General features: G+C 42.5%; 1 protein-coding gene and 1 long non-coding RNA gene across 2 annotated transcripts in view; one reads left to right on the forward strand and one right to left on the reverse strand.

The window, feature by feature from the left end:
* Positions 1–12,047, forward strand: part of LOC135982408 (uncharacterized) — a 62,715-nt gene extending 50,668 nt beyond the window's left edge. Inside the window, exons 2-3 of the long non-coding RNA XR_010599756.1 lie at positions 11,226–11,291; positions 11,878–12,047. This is a non-coding gene — a long non-coding RNA (uncharacterized LOC135982408). The remainder of the gene's footprint in view (positions 1–11,225; positions 11,292–11,877) is intronic.
* Positions 9,677–17,769, reverse strand: PSMB1 (proteasome 20S subunit beta 1). The gene is made up of 6 exons (XM_005291258.5): positions 17,231–17,769; positions 14,090–14,197; positions 12,654–12,735; positions 11,928–12,057; positions 10,726–10,832; positions 9,677–9,973 (listed from the first exon to the last, which is right to left on the reverse strand). The coding sequence occupies exons 1-6, from the start codon at positions 17,329–17,331 to the stop codon at positions 9,788–9,790; spliced, it is 714 nt and encodes a 237-aa protein (XP_005291315.1). The 5' UTR covers positions 17,332–17,769; the 3' UTR covers positions 9,677–9,787.
* Positions 17,770–19,265: the final 1,496 nt, after the last annotated feature.

The raw sequence follows: 19,265 nt of genomic DNA on the forward strand, positions 1-19,265 counted from the left end.
TTTAACCAACACCACCATGATGTAGCTGACAATTTCTTGTAGACTGAGGCAGAGAGCTGAGGGAGGCCACAGAGGACCGCGTAAGGGCCAGAGCTGCGACTAGAACTCAGGAGGTTCCTACCTTCTAGCCCTGTGCTCAGACCCATGTTTTTTTATTGTGGATACTTGGGGCTCTACCATCATATAAAGGCCCCAGGGAGGATTGGAGACCCAATGTGTTGGGCATGTGGGTGTGTTAGAAAACATGCTTCATAACTGTGATGAAATCGCTCCAGTGTTTACCTATTCTAGGATGAGTGTTTAAATACAAGCAATTCAGACAATATAGCTGTTTATCAACCAGCTTTGTTTAAAAAGCAAAGGAAGTTGGTGTAGTAGCTAGCCTCTTTAAGCAGGGCCCGCCCACAACATTTTGGAACCTGAGGCGGGGAGCTCAAATGACGCCCCCATACCCTCTTGCTTGGGCCAAAACTTTGAAAAGTCTCAATTCTGCCTTCTTCCTGTTCTACTCCTTTCATGGTACTGCTCTGCTACCTACCCCAATAAAGGAGAACTAACAACTTAAAATGCCTTGTTCAAAAATTGTAAGTAACACTTAACTTTCAAACGCCTGAACAGCAAAAGTAACTTTTCTTGTCTGCATAGTAAACCCTGGCATTTTTATCTGTTTGAATAATCAAAGTGGTGCTTTCCGTGCCTTCTTGGTTGCAAAGATTTGAACTGCTTCCTGAAGGTCCACAGTCTGGGCCAGCTCATGCTCTATTGAGATGGTTGCAAGGCCGACCAGCCTCTCCTGTGTCATTGTGGAGCGTAGATGTGTTTTTATTAACTTCAGCTTGGAGAAGCTGCGTTCTCCACTGGCAACTGTTACAGGAAGTGTTAGAAGTATGCGCAGAGCAACAAAAGCATTTGGAAAGAGGGTGGTCATCTTATTTGTGCACATATTCCAGAACAGCCTTTGGAGTTGATTCTGCTGAAAAGTATTTTGAAAGGGCTTTCAGTTCATCACCTAAATCACTCACATCAATATTGCACGTCATCATGTGTCAACACTGTCTCTAGTGCCCTGCATTGCTGGTGTAGGTCTTCTTCAGGTATAGTGAGGAGTTTTGGAATATCATACAACATCCCAAATATACTGTGTTCCTTGAGCTGCATGAAACATTCTTCAAATGACTGTATTGCACAATCTAGCACCTGGTTAAAGAATTCAACTTTGAATTGTTGTTTGGGGTCTCTTACGGGATTATCCCGTGCCTCGTAATCAAAATGTCGTCTTCTTCAGTGACTCTTGTATTCTTGAATGGGTGGGAAAATAGCTTCAGTGTGAAGTTCCTCTGCCAACTTCTGTGAACTCTTCAGAATGTTTTGAAATCCCTCATCTGACTGGTAAGACTGTAGGTATGACTTTGCTTTTTCCAGTTGTTCCATTGTTCCAGATATATCAAGGTCAACACCTTGGAGTCTCTTGCTTACAACATTTATTTCAAACAGTATGTCATGCCACAACACTAAGCCACACAAAAATTTGAAGTTTATGTATGTTTCTGGTGATTCCATTTCCCTCTGCCACTGTTCTCCCACGAACAGTTCCTGTCATAGCATTATCCTCTATAATGGCAACTATGGCATCATCTATCTTCCCAATTTGGTGTTTGATAGGCTTTATCGCCTCCACTCGACTTTCCCATCAAGTGGCACTCAGTGGTGTCAGTGTCAGAGAGGATGTTCCCAGATGTTGCTTCAAAATTTGCCATCGATGAGTTGATGCAGAGAAAAATACATAGATGCTTTGAATTACATTAAAAAATTCAGTTGCATCACTGACCACCAAGTTCAATGAAGGAGAACTGCATGGGACAAAAAAAGCTCGAGGGTTTAACTCTTGGATCCGTGTCTGCACGCCTCTGTTCTTTCCTCTCATGTTGGCACCATTATCGTAGCCCTGACCTTTCATGTCAGCTATCGCAATTCCTGTATCTTCCAGCTTTTTAAGAGGCACATTTGTCATATCAGCTCCTGTAGTATCAATGTCAATAAATTCTAGAAAATGCTCTCTGACAGTCACCATTGCAGGGACATTTTCACTAGGTTCTGTTGTTGTTGTTACAAAACGCACCATTAAAGTAATTTGTTCCGTATGGCTGATGTCAGGTGTGCAGTCCAGAATAACAGATTAATATCTTTCTGACTTCAGATCTACCACAATCTTCTGTTTTGACTTTTGTTGCCAGTAACTGTATGATCTCATTTTGAATTGTTTTTCCAAGGTAGTGGTGTGTGTACATTTCTTGGGTGGTGACTCTTCTTTGATGCTCCTGGAGTACAGCATCAAACTGAGCCATCAGCTCCACAATTTTAAGGAAGTTTCCCTTGTTTGACACATACAGTTGATCTGAAGGGCCACACAGTGCTAGGTTTTGGGTAGCAAGCATTCTTACAATGGCAATGAGCCTTTTCAGAACATTTTGCCAGTAAAGAGACTCTGATGCAATCTTCTCTTGATGCTGATCATTTATGGTGGCCTTTAACCTTAGTCTCATCTCAAGCTCTTTCCACCTATGGAATGCTCTCTGGTGATTTGCTGCCTTCTCATGGCATGCCTGATTTTTAGCCAGATTTTTTCCAGTCCTTTGTTCCTGTAGAACCCAATGTGGCTGGAACATTAGACTGGAAGAGTTTGCAACAAAAACAACATGCAGCATTCTGGGTATCTGAGTACATAAGCCATGGCCACTCCACTTTGTCACCATTGGGGGATTTCATGCCAGTAATGTGTTAGATGGAAACTTCTATTTTCATTGTCTTTGGGGAACATGAAGTTTTTCACTTGCTGTGGCCCATGCAGTACAAGGAAGTCCCTCAGGCTACTGCTGAAGTGGGTCCACAGTCCTGGATCATCTAGACTTAAGGAACTAAACTCAGCAGCAGCTGTTTCTTGCGCCACCAACAAACTCTTCTCTGATTTACACTTTTCTTCAGGAATGTGCATGGTTACACCATTTGAGATGGAGATATGGATGCTGCAATAGCCGCCAGGTCACCTGCACTCTGACTAACAGGAAGATCAGGCATCTCTTCACCACTCACATCCTCACTGGGGCCGGAAGGCTCCCCGTGAACATCTGTGTCTATGTATCTCAGGAGAGCTCCTTCCTGCTTAGATAGAAAAGCTTCCTTTGCTTGCTTGCTTGCTTTTTCTGAATGCTGCCCCAGAGGGGCGTTTTCTTCTTTCACTCATGACTGCTGTTCTGTGCCAGCTATCGTGGCTTTCAACACTCAATTGAAGGGGACAAATAAGCAGGCTGGTAGCAGGGCCTGAGTGAGGGAAGATATGTGTCTTAAGGGCCTAACTGTCTCCTACTACTTCAGTTGACTGTCTATTCTCCTCAAGTGGATTCAGGGAAGCAGCAGGAAACAGGAAGCTCCCTGAGAAGCTGGTGATAATCAGTCCAGGCTCCTGGGGGTGCTAGAGAGGTACATAAGAGGCTCCTCCTTCTCCTCCTCCTCTCTTCCTGCAACTCCTGCTGCTTTCTGTTATTCCCTTTCACCTTTTCTCCTGCCTGCTTGTTGTGTCTCTTGTGCCCTCCTTCCTCCAGGACAGCACTCCACCATCTCTGTGCATCTAGAGCAGAGAGAATACATATGCACCAGCAGCAAACACAATTGTCTACACTCTGGGTCCTAGTGGCGCCCCCCCCCAGTCTGGCACCTGAGTTGGCCGCCTCAATTCGCCCCATGGTAAGGCCAGCCTTGCCTTTAAGGGATTTATGATGAGTGGATTATATATTGTAAATTCTTCTCTTGCTTTATTGTGTGCTTACTTGTATAGTACACATGCAATCTAAAAACACCATAAAAATAGTTGTAATCCAACAAGGTAACCAGCTCACTTTTCTAGCTGAAGAGTAACCTATGGAGTCCTTTCATTTACTTTTTCCTGGCAAACCTGTAAAGGCTTGAGCACGAGTGGTGATGTCATCAAGGCAGGGCTTGAATAGGGAAGTCTGACTTGGTAATGTGATACAGGCCTTTCTATGTCACTGGATCTAATACTTCCTAAAGTGGGAACGAATGCAGTGTTACCGTTTCCTGGCTGCTCAGCAAGCAGCATATGTGAAATGAGTTTGGTAGTCTCAGCCTAGTTACCAGTGAATAAGCATCCACCACAACTGGTATCAATTGGTCCTTGGTTGGGCATTCTCCGGAGACTGGCTAAGGATTGAATGTGCATAGTTATTTCTAGAGATGAAGGGAATTGGATGTTCCCTGCTGGTGGTAGGGAAGTACAGTGAAGCTTGTATACCACTCTCTCTTATTGTATCTGTTCTGAGTATAAGCAGAACTTTAGGTCTTCTCTAGATCAGCTGTTCTCAACCATGGGTCTGAGGCCCCCTGGTGGGCTGCGAGCAGGTTTCAGGGGGTCTGCCAAGCAGGGCTGGCATTAGACTCACTGGGGCCCAGGGCAGAAAGCCAAAGCCCCACCTCCCCAAGCCTCACCACCCAGGCCTGTAGCCAAAGCTTGAGCAGCTTAGCTACATGGGACCCCCTGTGGCGTGGGGCCCTGGGCAATTGCCCTGCTTGCTACCCCCTAATGCCAGCCCTGGCTTTTATATGCAGAAAAACAGTTGTTGTGGCACAGGTGGGCTGTGGGGTTTTTATCGCATGTTGGGTGGAATGGAGGGAGAAAGAAAAAGGTTGAGAACCCCATGTCTACATGACAAAGTTGCACTGATATAATTTACGGTGCAAATTTAAACGGATATATGTAAACTGGCACAAACATTTATTTCAGTATGAGTGTCTTATTGCAGTTCTGCTTAAATCTATTGCCTACAAGTTTAAATTAATCCAAAATAAAAGTGCAAACAGCGTGGTTGCACAGATTTTAATATATTAATTTACAAACTCATTTCAGTTAAACCAGTGCAACTTTCCCATGTAGACAAGGTCTTAGTCCCCAAGGTTATCAGGCATCTTTAATGCTCACTAAGTTCATTAATAATCATTTAAACAAGGGGAAACATTCCTTTCCTTCAGTCCTCACCTGTTTTTATTATTAAATTCTTTCAATATCTTAACCAAGGAACCAGACTTCTAGGTTACTAGTCATAGCCGTGTGTGACCCTTTCAACATGAAACCCAGGTACATATGAAACTCACCTGGTTTTGTTACAAAGCTAGGATCCATCCAGCCCCAAATCATCAGTGCTCACTAAACTTTAAGTGACTCTTCAATAATTTATGGTTTAATGTGAAAATTACACAACTCACTATTGCATATGGATTAATATGAAACCACATAATGCTCAGCTGCTTCAACTGAATTGCACTTGGGTATTGGAGTTTGAACTTGAAACTCAGGAGGTTCAAAAAAACACACTAATCATTGGTTCAAAACCCTGCAAACAAATTGTTACAGCTCTGTCCTAGCCAGCTGCATACATCAAAAATTATTGCAGTAACTTTAAATATGTATCAAATCCTTTCAGATGACTTTATCAGAATTAACTTGCTTTATCAAAAGCTAAAAAAACATATGTTTCAATGAATAAATAGTTGAAAGAATGTTTCTAATTCTGTGTCCATTTCCCTCCCCCCACCTCCAACACACATTTGGTTGTGGTAACATCAAGTGACCTCAGATCTCTAGTATATTAGTCAGGTTGGTTGTCCTCCAGCCATAATATCCATGGATATGAAATCTCTGCTTCTTACAAGGAACAAGAGTGGCACCCAGTGGTCAAGTGTTTTAATAAACTCCTTGAAAGATCACCGTATTAGTCAGACTTTGCCATTCACTAGACTTAAATATAGCGTGGCTGTGTAACAATTGTGGATGGGGGACTAGCCCAACATTCAGACTGACTTGAAGAGGCTGATAATGGGAATGGGTAAAATGAGTTACAACAAACAGGGGAGTGAGTAAACATCAAGAGCAGGCAGACTGGGAGAACCAAGGTGTTTTTCTCTGTAGGGTAGAGATGTGCTGGCAACTGTGTAAATTGGGCAGAGCATAGCAATGGGAGGAAATGAGACTGGCTAGATATAGGCACCACCAAGAGAGAGGGTAGAAAGCAGAGAAGTGTCATTGCTTTAGTGTTATTACTTTGGGTGTCTGTCTACTATTCATGGAATAGTCACAGTGATTTGAAGGCTATGAGAAGAAACAACCTGATTCAAACTAATTAAAACTTAAATCCTTAAGGCACTCACTTCAAAATCATTAATTTTGTATAAAAATGGCCATGTCAGAGAAAGGAAAGTCAGGCTCTAGCTTAATGGGATGTAGTTTTCTGTAGGAATGTGATATAGTACCATGTATTCTTTTTTACACTGTCCTTTTCCACCTGTATTTGACTGTCTAGTACTTCACAAAAAAGCCAAAAGAATTGGCGGGGGGGGGGGGGGGGGGGGCGTGATGTGACAATCTGATCCTAGTAGTGCTAGTCTCACTTCAGGTGGGGAGAGTACAGCTAATACTCAGTCCTGCTACATTTGGCAAGAAACCTCCATTTTTAATTTAGAGGTAGGACATGGTCTCAGCATATCTGAGTAAAATCACAGGCCATGGCCTAGAAAAGCTGTTTGCAAAGGCACAAGTTTTCATGTTAAGCTAGTCTGAAATTACTGCTTTACTGACTCATACAATTCAGGTCTGCTATTGTTTACCTAAGACCTAGCAGCAGGTAAATGAAGAAACATTTATGTCTGAAATGAAATGCTTCAGTCCAAACTACTGCACTGAATGTGTTAATGTAAAAAGTGTATGGATTGTGAAAGCATCCAAGAACATATAGTACACAGGGCTATATTTTGCCATTGAATATGCAACCTTCCACGGGAGGACAGAAGATTGAACTGCTCAGCCTTCAAACCAAATCATACAATTCCAGCTAAGGTTTTTGTCCCAGTAGTCATTCCCAGGGGCTTTCACTTTGCTTGAAAGTATTAGTGAGACCACATCTGTGTCTTGCACTGCTGATTCATGGAGTCAGGAATGCAACAATCCTTCCTTAGCCTACATCCACACTTGGAGCTAGGGGTGTGATTCCTAGCTCATTAAGAAATACGCTAGCTCAATGAGAGCTAAAAATGGTAGCGTAGCTACCATAGCATGGACAGCAGCAAGTGGCAGCACAGGCTAACCACCCTGCGTATGTGCCCCCAGGGTCCAGGCAGGTTTGTACTCAGGGCAGCTAGCCTGGGCCATTGTTGCCCATGGCTTATTTAGCTAGCGTGAGTATGTCTCTGGAAGCTGGGAATCACAGCCCTAGATCCAAGTGCAGATGCAGTCTTGGTTTCAATGTGTATACTGGATTGACCACAGCAGAGAAGTTATAACATGAGACACTCTGCTGTAAACAAAATTATTGCAATCTTAAATGCTTTTCTGAAAAGACTGAAAAACTGGAAAGTGAGCTCCCAAGTGGGTAAACGTTTACAACTAACTTTTTTTTTTAACATTGCACTAGCTTTCACAGTACTACTCAAACACTCTGTATTTACTAAATGTTATAGTTAGTGTGAGGAATCAAGCCTGGCACCTCACTCATTTAACCCATTACGTTTTCACAAGGTGGAACTCAATTTATATGTTCAAACTTATTGAAAACAAGAACAGTGACCAGGACCACCACTGACTCCTGCATACTGGAATATTGATGAATTTATCTAGTGCAGTGGTTCTCAACCTTTCCAGACTACTGTACCCCTTTTTAGGAGTCTGATTTGTCTTGCATGGCCCAAGTTTCAACTCACTTAAAAACTACTTGCTTACAAAATCGGACATAAAAATACAAAGGTGGCACAGCACACTAGAACTGAAAAACTGCTTACTTTCTCATTTTGTCTGTATGAAATTTTAGTTTGTACTGACTTTGCTAGTGCTTTTTATGTAGCCTGTTGTAAAACTAGGCAAATGTCTAGATGAGTTGATGTACCCACCTGGGAGACCTCTGTGTACCCCCAGGGGTATGCATACCCCTTGTTGAGAATTGCTGGTCTAGTGAAGCCACTTGATTGGAAAGACTAATGCTGATCAACCCTGTATCTCACTTGTGTATTCTTTGAAAATACATTTGGAAACCAAAGTTGCAGGTAAAACTTTTTTTTAATTATAGGATGCAGTAATTGCAATATTTATTATTGACCCAGACCAACATCCATAGAAGCCAACTGACAAATTCTTATGAACTAAAATTAGCTTTGCATTGGGTTGGGTTATCATAAGTGAGTTTGGAAATGAATAATCATTTTAAACGTGGACCAGCATCCAAAGAACTATAAAATGTTAACCCTAACAAGTGAGAAGATAATTCTTTGTTATATTTATGCTTTCTAGTTGATATAGAAATATTCTAAATTATACCTATCACTTATTAAATTAACAGAATTTACCTTAAAGCACTACTAAAATATCTGATTTTGTGACTACGGAAAGCCAAATCTTGAAAAATCCACTCACTCCTGATTCTTTTCCAGGCTAGTGCCATCAACATCTTTAGAAGCTAGTTTTTGTTTAAAATTTCCAGGCCCTACCAGTTGGGAAGAGAACCTTCCAAATTCTGCAGACAGGTGTATCTCCATATTATAATAACTGTCTCATAGAACTGGAAGGTCATCAAGTCTAGCCCCCTGCCTTCACTAGCAGGACCAAGTACTGATTTTGCCCCAGATCCCTAAGTGGCCTCTTCAAGGATTGAACTCACAACCCTGGGTTTAGCAGCCAATGCTCAAACCACTGAGCTATCCCTCCCCAGTTGAAGTGCCTCTGCTGATGCTCAGAGCTTCCCAAGCTGCTGCAGAGTGAGAACACTAAACAGTCTTATCAGCTCCACTGATGCTATTCAGCAGGTAAGTCAGTTGCTCCTTGGGAAAGCTCTGAGCAGCAACAGGTGACAAATGGAGCTACTTCTGAGATAGGAGAATCCAAAAGTGAAGAGTTTAGGACATGTGTGTGGGTTGTGGAGACATTCTCAACACAGCAGTCGCATGATATTGTGGAGGTGATGGGTGGGCTTCAGACTTTGGTCTAATTAATCTGAGGCAGATGTGAAAGATGAGCCCCTGAGCAGGGTCCAAGGAAAACAGTGTTAGGAATCCCTGCACCTTTCTCTCTTTCCAAGCAGGAGGGAGAACTGGCTTCTCACCTCAATACTGGTTTCTGGCTAACAGGTTTACTTCTCTAGCTATCAGGTAAGATTTTCAAGCCCTGTATGGATGAGGATGGGCAGGAGAGATAAATGGCATAAATTAGAAGAGTAGCACAGATTTTGGAGAAAGAGCAAGTTATATGGGCTACAGAGCAAAGGGGGAACACTGAAACCAATCCAACAAAGAATGCCATGATAGAACAGAGGAGGAAGAAAGTGGATTGATAAGTTTTTTTTCATCCTGAGTAGTAGGCTTACTACTCTTACTAACAACTGCAAAGTTAGCTCACAAAATTAAAACTGGCAGCTGTAAACTGAAGGGTAATTCAATCTATCACATGCTGTCAGTCAAACATTTGATCTACTGTGCAGCATTCTTTCTGGTTTTTTCCATTTATCAAACCAAACCCATATCCCAACCAGTGAATGCATGGGTTGCACCAATTTCATCAGGAAACACAATCACTTTTCAAATCCCAGCAGTACTGTCTGAAGACAGCAAACATTCAACATTTTGATAGTTAACTTTTGTTAAATTCTTTTAATAAGACAAATGTCCCCACAATACAAGTAAATCAGACTGGTTACAACTTAGATTACATAATGCAGATTTAATTGACAAGTATTCTGAATTAGTCTTTCCGTAATTGAAGTGTCTCCTCCTTAATACCATCTTTTGTGACAATGGAGATCTTAAGTGCATCTCCAGTGTATACATCTCTCTCAGCTGCAGAAATAAAGACATCTTTAACTAGTTGCATAGCCTTTTCCAGGGACAAAGGTACATGCTCCACATTTTGCATATTCTTGAAGCCAACCTAGGAAAGAAAGTGACATTGGATTACTTTGTTTCACGGGTTTTTAAAAATTCAAGTAAAGGGAAATTGTAAAATTAGTTTAGTCAGACATCAGAATTGCCAGGCTTAAGTGTGAACAGAAATTCTAAAACAGATCTCTTCTGAACACCCAAACACTTGCAAAGGGATTTGGTTCAACACTTTAAACTTTGATGTAAGGCTGCTCAAAAGCTGGTGCATAAAGGGGTGTGTGCGCGCACGCACTAGTAATTCTATTATACCTACTGAGTAGAGAGAGCAGGAAATTGAGCTCAGGATAAGGCAAGCATATTTTTTCTCATCTCCAACTAATATAGAGTAGTTTTATAAAAACCACAATGAACATTCAAACTGAACCAGTTCGTACAGAGGCTTCCCATTCTAGCACTGCTCAAGAGAACTACCACACTCACAGCATTATATGCTGGATCATCCAATAGGACACAAATCTGTTTACACATTGCTTTGCAGTCCTCTAAGAACATTAAGAATTTGTTCACACTTGTGCATTCAAGTTTCTAAAGGTTGTCCAAGACTTTCACTTTGTTACATTTACCCTTAACAGAAACAGTGCATGGAAAGAACCACAATTCCACAGCCTAACTACGTTACAGCCCTATTACATAGGAGCCATGGTAAAATCGTTCGGAAGGAATGACACACAGGTTACCGAGAGGCAAAATAAATATTTTTTGACCCCCCCCCCCCCAAAAAAAAAATCAAGACTACTTTACCTGGTTGTCAAGTAGGGGCTGTAGCATGGCACTTGCTGAACCACCAGCTTTGAAGGCATCTCTCTGGTATGAACCTACTGGGTCAAAGCTATACACTGCTCCCTTCCCTTGAAAAGAAAAATGTTTATATTAAATCTACATGCCAGAAAGTTATTTTCTTAATGATATACAAGATCTACTGCAAAAACACTACATATACTAGTTTCCAAGCCATCCTGAGACAAGATTAATAACTTGACCTCTGAAGAAAAGGTTATTAGATGTTTGAGGATAAAGACCAGCTTGGATTCTTGGTCAAAGCCATAGAATAGAGGATCCTAATGGTATTGTGGCTGGAGCTCAATTAAATAATTGGAAAAGCTTAAAAGCCAGAGATAAGAGCATGCTTCTGAGGTGCTAAAAGTGTCAGTTACCTTCCAAGTTTTATTAAACTGCTACTTTTGTATAATCCATATCTCCAAAGGTTTTGATTTGAAACACTGTATTTGTTAATTTCACAGGCCCTTCTGAAAAGGAATATGCTGCTGGAACAGCCCTGCCTACCAATAATGATAAAGGATCTGAAGGTAAAGTTAGCATTAAGATGTGAGTTGGTAAAACATTTCATCACTAAAAATATTTCATCTTTAAACTAGATGTATATGCTTGGCCCCCAATACAGGCAAAGTCCTGTGAACAATGACAATCCATGCCATTGGCATTCCAGTGTTCTGCACTGTTGCTTTTCCAAATAGCCTGAAATACAAGCAATGTATTCCAATCCACCTTAAAATATTAAACATGAAAAGACAAAGGTAGAAGTGTTTTTAGCAAAGATGTTATTTCAGCTGTTTATAAGTCATTTGAAAAAGTAGGATTTAGCCATCTTTAGATTTTGGAGTTCATATACACTCAGACTCTTCAGAGATTGACAGCAGTTATATATCAAGATGTTGGTGAAAACTATAAGATTGGTCATATAAACTATGCATTAGTTTACTACTAAAAGGGATTATAATACTTACCAAAACTAATTTTATAAAGTGCTTTGAGATCCTCAAAAAAAAATTGTAAGTGAAGAGCAACATTATTTCACGTAAGAGAAGCAAGCATACAAGCTTCAAACTGCACCACCAGTCTGCTTCAGCTGAAATGATTGCCCTTCACCTGCAGAAATCAGCCGCCTCTCCCTTTGCTCTCCACAAGCAAGTCTAAGTCTTTACCTTCTTCATCGAGCCCACCAATGATGTTGTAAACGTAGTACGGAAAGAAGCGCCGAGAATACAGGATTGTAGACAGCATCGCTGCAATAGCCCCAGTAGTCATGGTCTTATTATTGGAATGCTTGTACATCTGCAAGCACACAAAAAGGTGGGTTAAACAGTAATATCAGAATAGTAAGTGGACATAACCACTGTATTTATAACAAGTAAATTTCAAACTAGAAGAAAAGAGTGCATAGCAGGAGTATAATTCAAATACATTTAATGATTATGAAAATTCAATTAGTAATCTAAAAACAAACTATCGTGTTTAAATGTGTGTGTACATATTGGTTTCTTAAAGTAGTTTAGGCACAAAATGTAGGTTTCATACAGAAGTTTTTATAAAACAGATGTCATCTGGTCACCAACACTAAAATATTAAAATTGTGTTGTTTTTTTTTAAATATGCCTTTACTCTTCACAATTTGTGTGTCCTAACTGCCTTTGCATTTTACTCAGTTTGGACAGTAAATACATATAAGTATTTCTAGTTCTTTCACTAGCAGTGCTACAATGTTTGGGGTATAAACACTTTAGGGGAATGTTTGAAACAAAACAGCTACCTGTACTTTGTTACATTTTTATTTCAGTTCCTTCACCTGGTCTAATTATTACTCTCTTCTCTAATATTTTAATAAGGGTTTATTACTTTCATTCATACATACAAATATCAAATTTAGCTACCTTTAGTCTTGCTTCAATAATTTTAGTCAGTGTAAGGCAATCTCCATGAAAACCACTGCATCCAATGACTGTTTGATCTGTTCTGTAAAATGCAAAATTTGATAATATTTCAGTGCTATCAACTACACCAGTTTCTTACATTGACAAACAACACTAAGAAAGTACAGAATGTATTCTTAGCATTTTTTAATGCAATGCATCAGCGGGTAACAATGATCAGCTAACTCTCTATAGACTATCAGCAAGTGATTTGCAAATCAATATGGCTCTCTATTCCAGTTTGGGAACCACTTATCTAGCAGTTAAGTGCAAGACTGTGAGAAAGGAGAAATAGATTCTATTCCCAGTCCTGTCAGCTAATTTTGTAATACCATGGATATGTGATTTAACCTCTGTGCCTCAAACTGCCAATCTAAGATTGGAACAACAGGATTTACACACCTTACAGGGCTATTGAGAGGTTTAATTAACATTTTATAAAGTGCCTTGAGATCACTGATTGAAAGAGCTATAGAAATGCAAATCAACATATTAAACTTTTATATAAAAGAGGGTCAATAGTTATTTCAAGCCTAACTATTTACAAATTATACCATCTAAAAATTGACAATATATTTTATTCAGAGCTGTTAAGTGTTTAACTTTAACAACCTAAAGTGAAAGCTTTTTCTATTACTACAAGACTACATCAATGATCAGCAGCCACCATATTTCAGCAGACCGAGATGGTACCAAGGTAACTCACCTCTGGACACTACCAAGAAGTTACTGATATGCTAAGGGGTTAGCCAGGAGAAACCTGAACTCATGTGAACTGTCAAAGAAGACAGAGGATTTGCATCTGTAGCTGGTGGCAGTTTGGAGTGTAAGTGAGGCATTTGCCACATTTAAAAGCATATAATGATAAACTTTTTAAAGGGGACACTATCCAGGTACACTGAAGGAAATATAGGAGGAATGTGAAAGAAGATTGATAAAGGAATTGCTGACAGATTAACTGCTGATTTCTGCTAGGGAGCTCTTTGAAGTGCCACATGGTCTACTGAAATAATAATGGACTATTGACATTCCTGATATACAGCCACCAAAGGAAACACTTTGGCACCCCAACTACTGGGTGTCAGGAACAGGCAAAGCTATTCACAACAGCAACTCTAAATGCTGCTACAATTAGCTACACACTCTTAGGGGTGCCTATCAAAAAAAGCAGATCTACTTACCTTGTGTTTAGGAAATCAAAAACATCAGGTGTCAGTGAAATTCAAGCAGCAAAACACAAACTAAGAAACTTGATCTCATTTACAGCATCACAACAGAGCCCAAATTAAACCCTTACAAATTTGCTTCCTGTCTTACTGGAACTTTTTCTGGGACAGAAATGAAAATTCTGGTCATTCAATCTCCCCAAGATGCCATACTACAAGATTAAAACTTACAGTTTATAGCATTTTGGACTGTCCCGGCTGTGAATTGCATAACCTTCACTCAGTCGCGTGTCTGAGGCAACAATAGAAAAGTCTTCTCCAGCAATTGCCAACACCGTCCTTAAAGAAAACAAAGACTAATGTATAATCATGATTTCTAACAAATACTCACTGAGGTGATAGGGAAATGTAACTAGTGCATGGTTCTCAAACTGATTTGAGAAGCTTTGTCACAACAATGGAGCGTCTTTCAGTCTTTAAGCAATTATGCTTCCAACTAGATGTCATACTGTCCAGGACTCAAGATTTCCAGAAGGTTTTTTGAAAAAGATAAAAAAATGCATTCATTCACCGTAAGTGGCTGCTTCATGTCTATATACTTTGGGTGGGGGGGTGGAGGGGGGGGGGGTTATCTGTAAATTCAGTCACAATCAAATTTATAGACAACACAGAGAAGGGCAGCACACAAGTAGGATGGCAAAAACTTTATAGGGACCTGTGCAAAGAGGCTGAGGATGAGTGGAGTATCGATCCTAATAAACCTGATGAGGTTCAACAAGGACAAGTGCAGAGTCCTGCACTTAGGACGGAAGAATCCCATTCACTGTTACAGACTAGGGACTGAATGGCTAGGAAGCAGTTCTCCAGAAAAGGACCTAGGGGTTACAGTGGACGAGAAGCTGGATATGAGTCAACAGTGTGCCCTTGTTGCCAAGAAGGCTAACAGCATTTTGGACTGTATAAGTAGGGGCATTGCCAGCAGATTGAGGGATATGATCATTCCCCTCTATTCAACATCAGTGAGGCCTCATCTGGAGTAGTGTGTCCAGTTTTGGGCCCCACACTACAAGGAGGATGGGGAAAATTGGAAAGAGTCCAGCGGAGGGCAACAAAAATGATTAGGGGGCTGGAGCACATGACTTATGAGGAGAGGTTGAGGGAACTGGGATTGTTTAGTCTGCAGAAGAGAAGAATGAGAGGGGATTTGATAGCTGCTTTCAACTACCTGAAAGGGGGTTCCAAAGAGGATGGATCTAGACTGTTCTCTGTGGTACCAGATGACAGAACAAGGAGTAATGGTCTCAAGTTGCAGTGGGGGAAGTTTAGGTTGGATATATTAGGAACAACTTTTTCACTAGGAGGGTGGTGAAGCACTGGAATGGGTTCCTAGGGAGGTGGTGGAATCTCCTTCCTTAGGGGTTTTTAAAGTCAGGCTTGACAAAGTCCTGGCTGGGGATGATTTAGTTGGGAATTGGTCCTGCTTTGAGCAGGGGGTTGGACTAGATGACCTCCTGAGTCCCGCCCAACCCTGATATTCTATGATTCTAAAGGTAAAATCTTACACAAAGGAAGTGAAAACAGCTCAGACACATATGATGGGAAGATGCAACTAAACACCAATATCTTCACATTTGAGAGTTTCATTTTCATCTTGTCTTAATACTATCCTAGTTTTTTCAAATAACCAACTGCAGTAGTTGCCACAAGTAAATTACAGAATCAGAAGACTGGAATAGGTGGTGGGAAACCCCAAGGATCTGTTTTTAGAAGTGGTCCAACATTATGAAAAATTCTGTGAACCAACGAACTAGTGTACCTGTGTGCCCAGATCCAACAGTCACCTAAGAAAAGTGTCAGAGTAGCAGCTGTGTTAGTCTGTATCAGCAAAAATAACAGGAGTACTTGTGGCACCTTAGAGACTAAAAAATTTATTAGAGCATAAGCTTTCGTGAGCTACAGCCCACTTCTTCGGATGCATATAGAATGGAACATATATTGAGGAGATGTATATACAGTGTATATATATACTGTATATATATATCCTCAATATATGTTCCATTCTATATGCATCCGAAGTGGGCTGTAGCCCGGAAAGCTTATGCTCTAATAAATTTGTTAGTCTCTAAGGTGCCACAAGTACTCCTGTTCTTTTTAAGAAAAGTGTATTGATAAAATGTCTAATCCACTGGTAACAGTTATCCCCAGGTAGCTTTCAACACAGTGGTTATAACTTTTATAGGATGATGTTGCCACTGTACTTTCTGAACAATGAAAGGTGGTTTACCTTAAGAATATTGAGGATAACAGAGTCTAAAATGCACATGTTCTAGAAAAGCAGCATGCATCCGAAGAAGTGGATATTCACCCAGGAAAGCTAATGCTCCAATATGTCTGTTAGTCTATAAGGTGCCACAGGACTCTTTGCTGCTTTTACAGATCCAGACGAACATGGCTACCCCTTTGATACATGTTCTAGAAAGAAAGGGATAATCTGCCAGGATAATTTGCCATTACAATTTCAGAGAAGGGAGATGAGATTACAAATGCAAGCCAGGAGATCACTATACCTTGCTTTAGATTTAAATTAGAGCCTTTTGTTGGATGATCCCTTCTAAGTGTAGGTAATGGTGCTTCTAAAAAGCTGAACACAACACAGGCATTTTTCATCGGACTAAATGCTGCCTTTTAACGTCCCTTTGCCATGAAAGCCGCTGCACTACCCAGCTCCAATATAGAAAAGCAGTTTCCAAAGCTCCTTTCCTCAACATCAGTCTTTCAAACAACATTCAAGTGCACGGACGGCATTCGTACGCCACCCAGAGATGGGGGGCAGGTGCTCAACTAGTCGTGAAAACAGTAAGCTACACGCTGCCACTGAGACATTACAGCCACGAGTCCTCTTTACATGAGGGTCTTTTCATTACGTTGTTCGCCTCCCTTCTCTGCAGGCAAAGGGGATCCCTGCAGTGTAAAGGAGCAAGAGAGGAGGCAAAACCCCACACTGAGCAGCTCAGCGCGGGGAAGCTGCTGCGGGGCTCCGAAGGCACCAGGGTTTCTGTGAATTCCCCCGCGGGCTGGTTCGCGGCCAGGCTGCGGGAAGCAGCAGCGGGAGGAAGCTCGGGTCTAACGTGCGGGGAACGGGAGCGGGGGCTGTGACCCGGACGTGGCCCCCGCGCCTTGGTCCCCGATCCCGGCGCCGCGCTCGCAGGCTGGGGCAGGGGCAGGGACAGAGCGGGGGGCGCCCGCCGGGCTCGGGGATCTACCGGGGACAGAAAGTGAAAGCGACGGGTCCAGCAGCGCCGCGAGCGCCCGGAGGGGCAGAGGCGGGATCGCGGGGCTGAGGGTCCCAGGGGCGGGGGCCCGGCTCTTTACCCTCCGTTGAAGGTGTAGGGGGAGAACCGGTGCTGCACGGGGGCGCCGAGCTGGTGCCCCATCCCGGGCCTGGGCTCCGCGTAGCCGGCTGTAGACAACATCCTCGCGCGGGTTAGGAGCCGGTTCGCTGCTGCTGTCTCACGGTAAAATGGCGGCGCCGGAAGCGGAACTCCTCCCCTTACTAACGGCGTCCGCTCTAGGCTCACGCTGGCCTGGTCTCCACTGCTCCGGGCTCTGCGTTCTCCCGGCGCCGTCAGCGCCGCCTGCAGGCGGGAGGAGTGAACGTCGCGCGCCCGGCCTGCAAGGTTCGGCCTCTGCAATGAATGCTCCTCGGGGGGGCGGACGGAGGAGGCGTCCACAGGGGGCGCGTTGCCTGCACCGAGCCAAGGGTCTCCTCACATGACGCCCCAGAGTCTCAGCATGACACAGGCCGAGTCCGGAAGAAAATGAACTGACACAACTTGAAGAGCAGCTGCCCAGACATTCAGCCAGCCCCAGCGCTGCCCTCTAAGGCCCTCGTCCTTTCACTGAGCTGATTTGGTTGAGGGAGAGTTTGTTTGGGCAACAGCTCCTCAGTCAGGTGGCATGCTGGAGTTAAAGGGCCCATGGCTGCTGAGAGGGAATGTGGGTCAGATATGGGACAGCTGAGGAGAACCCGTGCTTCCTCCTCTCAAAAAACAAAAAACCACCCCGTGTTTAGGAAAGTAAAAGCTTTCAGGGTTAAATCCTAGAAAGAACAGGAGTGCCATGATGTGGTTTCACACTGCTCATCCCATGCTTTTAAGTAGGACAACTGCACCTATGTGATATTGCTGCCTGCCTATATATTTGATACAATCTCTTCTCAGAATCCTGTCGCACCCCCAATTAAGTAAACAAGCATCTCATCAGTCACTATCTCCCCCTGCACAGAACACACAGCCACTAAAGTCACTAGCATTAAATTATCCTTTTCCTGTTGGGTGCACAGCCCAACACTCACCCAAGCACTCCCAGTCTGCTGCTCAGGAGGTCCAGCCAGGATAAGCCCCTCCCGTGTTGACTCAGAATCGCCTGCTCAGGGGAGGGCTGCCACGTGCCTCCTCCCTCCACAGGCACAGCAGCTGTTCGCTGTTGAGGGCGGGGAAAAGGCTGGGGGGAGTCCTCCTCTCTGACCCCCCAGGGCAGCCTGTCTGCTGCACACCAAACTCCTCATCTCTGGCCCAGTACCACGCCCCCTTCCACACCCCAACTCCCTGGCCCAGCCCAGAGCCCGCACCCAGCACTCCAAACCGCATCCCGTACTCCCTCCCAGAGCCTTAGGCAGGTGTGGGGAGGGAGGCGGGACTTGGACCCAAAAATTATACAAACCTGCCCCCCCTGTTCTTCATTACTGTGGCAACAAAACCTAACTGCACTGACTGTTGGCTCACACCTCAATTAGAAAAGACAACATTATTACTTGTGTAGCTAGGTAAAACAACTTCAACATTTTTTGCAAGGAAGTATAGTTGACTATCAGGCCTTGCTGGATAAATTTGGCATGGTTACCAGTGTGGTGCACCCCAGCAAAATGCCAATATAACACATTTCAAGACCAAATTGCTCCCCGCAGTGCACAGACTATCACAAATCTATTTTGAGTAGACTTGTTCCAAACAAGCCATCTCCTGTAGGGACACCATGAGGCATAAAATATGGACAAAACTAATGTTGTTAAAAATAAATTTAATCTAATCTTGGACCACCAACACCGGAACACCCTAATCATAGTTGTACAGCTATTGTATGACATAAGAGTTGAGAACTAAGTGCCCTAACTCTGCATTCCACTACCATAATATATATAGATTTCTTTTAAATTGAAACTGAACTCTGAATTTCCTGGGTTTGTAGTGCTTGCTCTTTGGATAATTACAACATCCTGATAATGTTTTTTACTCTTAATTTTTACTTAATTTATGTACTTTCAACCTTAATTTTATATTTACTTAGCTTTTGTCTGGAGATTTATGAATTGGCATGTGTGAATAAGACTACTGAACATTAGTTTCTA

The sequence above is a fragment of the Chrysemys picta genome, chromosome 3, assembly GCF_011386835.1.
Source record: "Chrysemys picta bellii isolate R12L10 chromosome 3, ASM1138683v2, whole genome shotgun sequence".
In the NCBI taxonomy this organism is placed as follows: domain Eukaryota; kingdom Metazoa; phylum Chordata; order Testudines; family Emydidae; genus Chrysemys; species Chrysemys picta.

Bases quoted from the DNA above. Each gene is read 5' to 3' on its own strand.
- PSMB1 (XM_005291258.5), bottom strand. From the start codon at position 17,331: ATGTTGTCTACAGCCGGCTACGCGGAGCCCAGGCCCGGGATGGGGCAC. The intron at 12,058-12,653 runs GTAGCTAAATTT...GTGTGCTTGCAG, and splicing joins TTATTGAAGCAAGACTAAAG to ATGTACAAGCATTCCAATAA. The intron at 10,833-11,927 runs GTAAAGACTTAG...TTTCTTTTCAAG, and splicing joins TGGTGGGCTCGATGAAGAAG to GGAAGGGAGCAGTGTATAGC.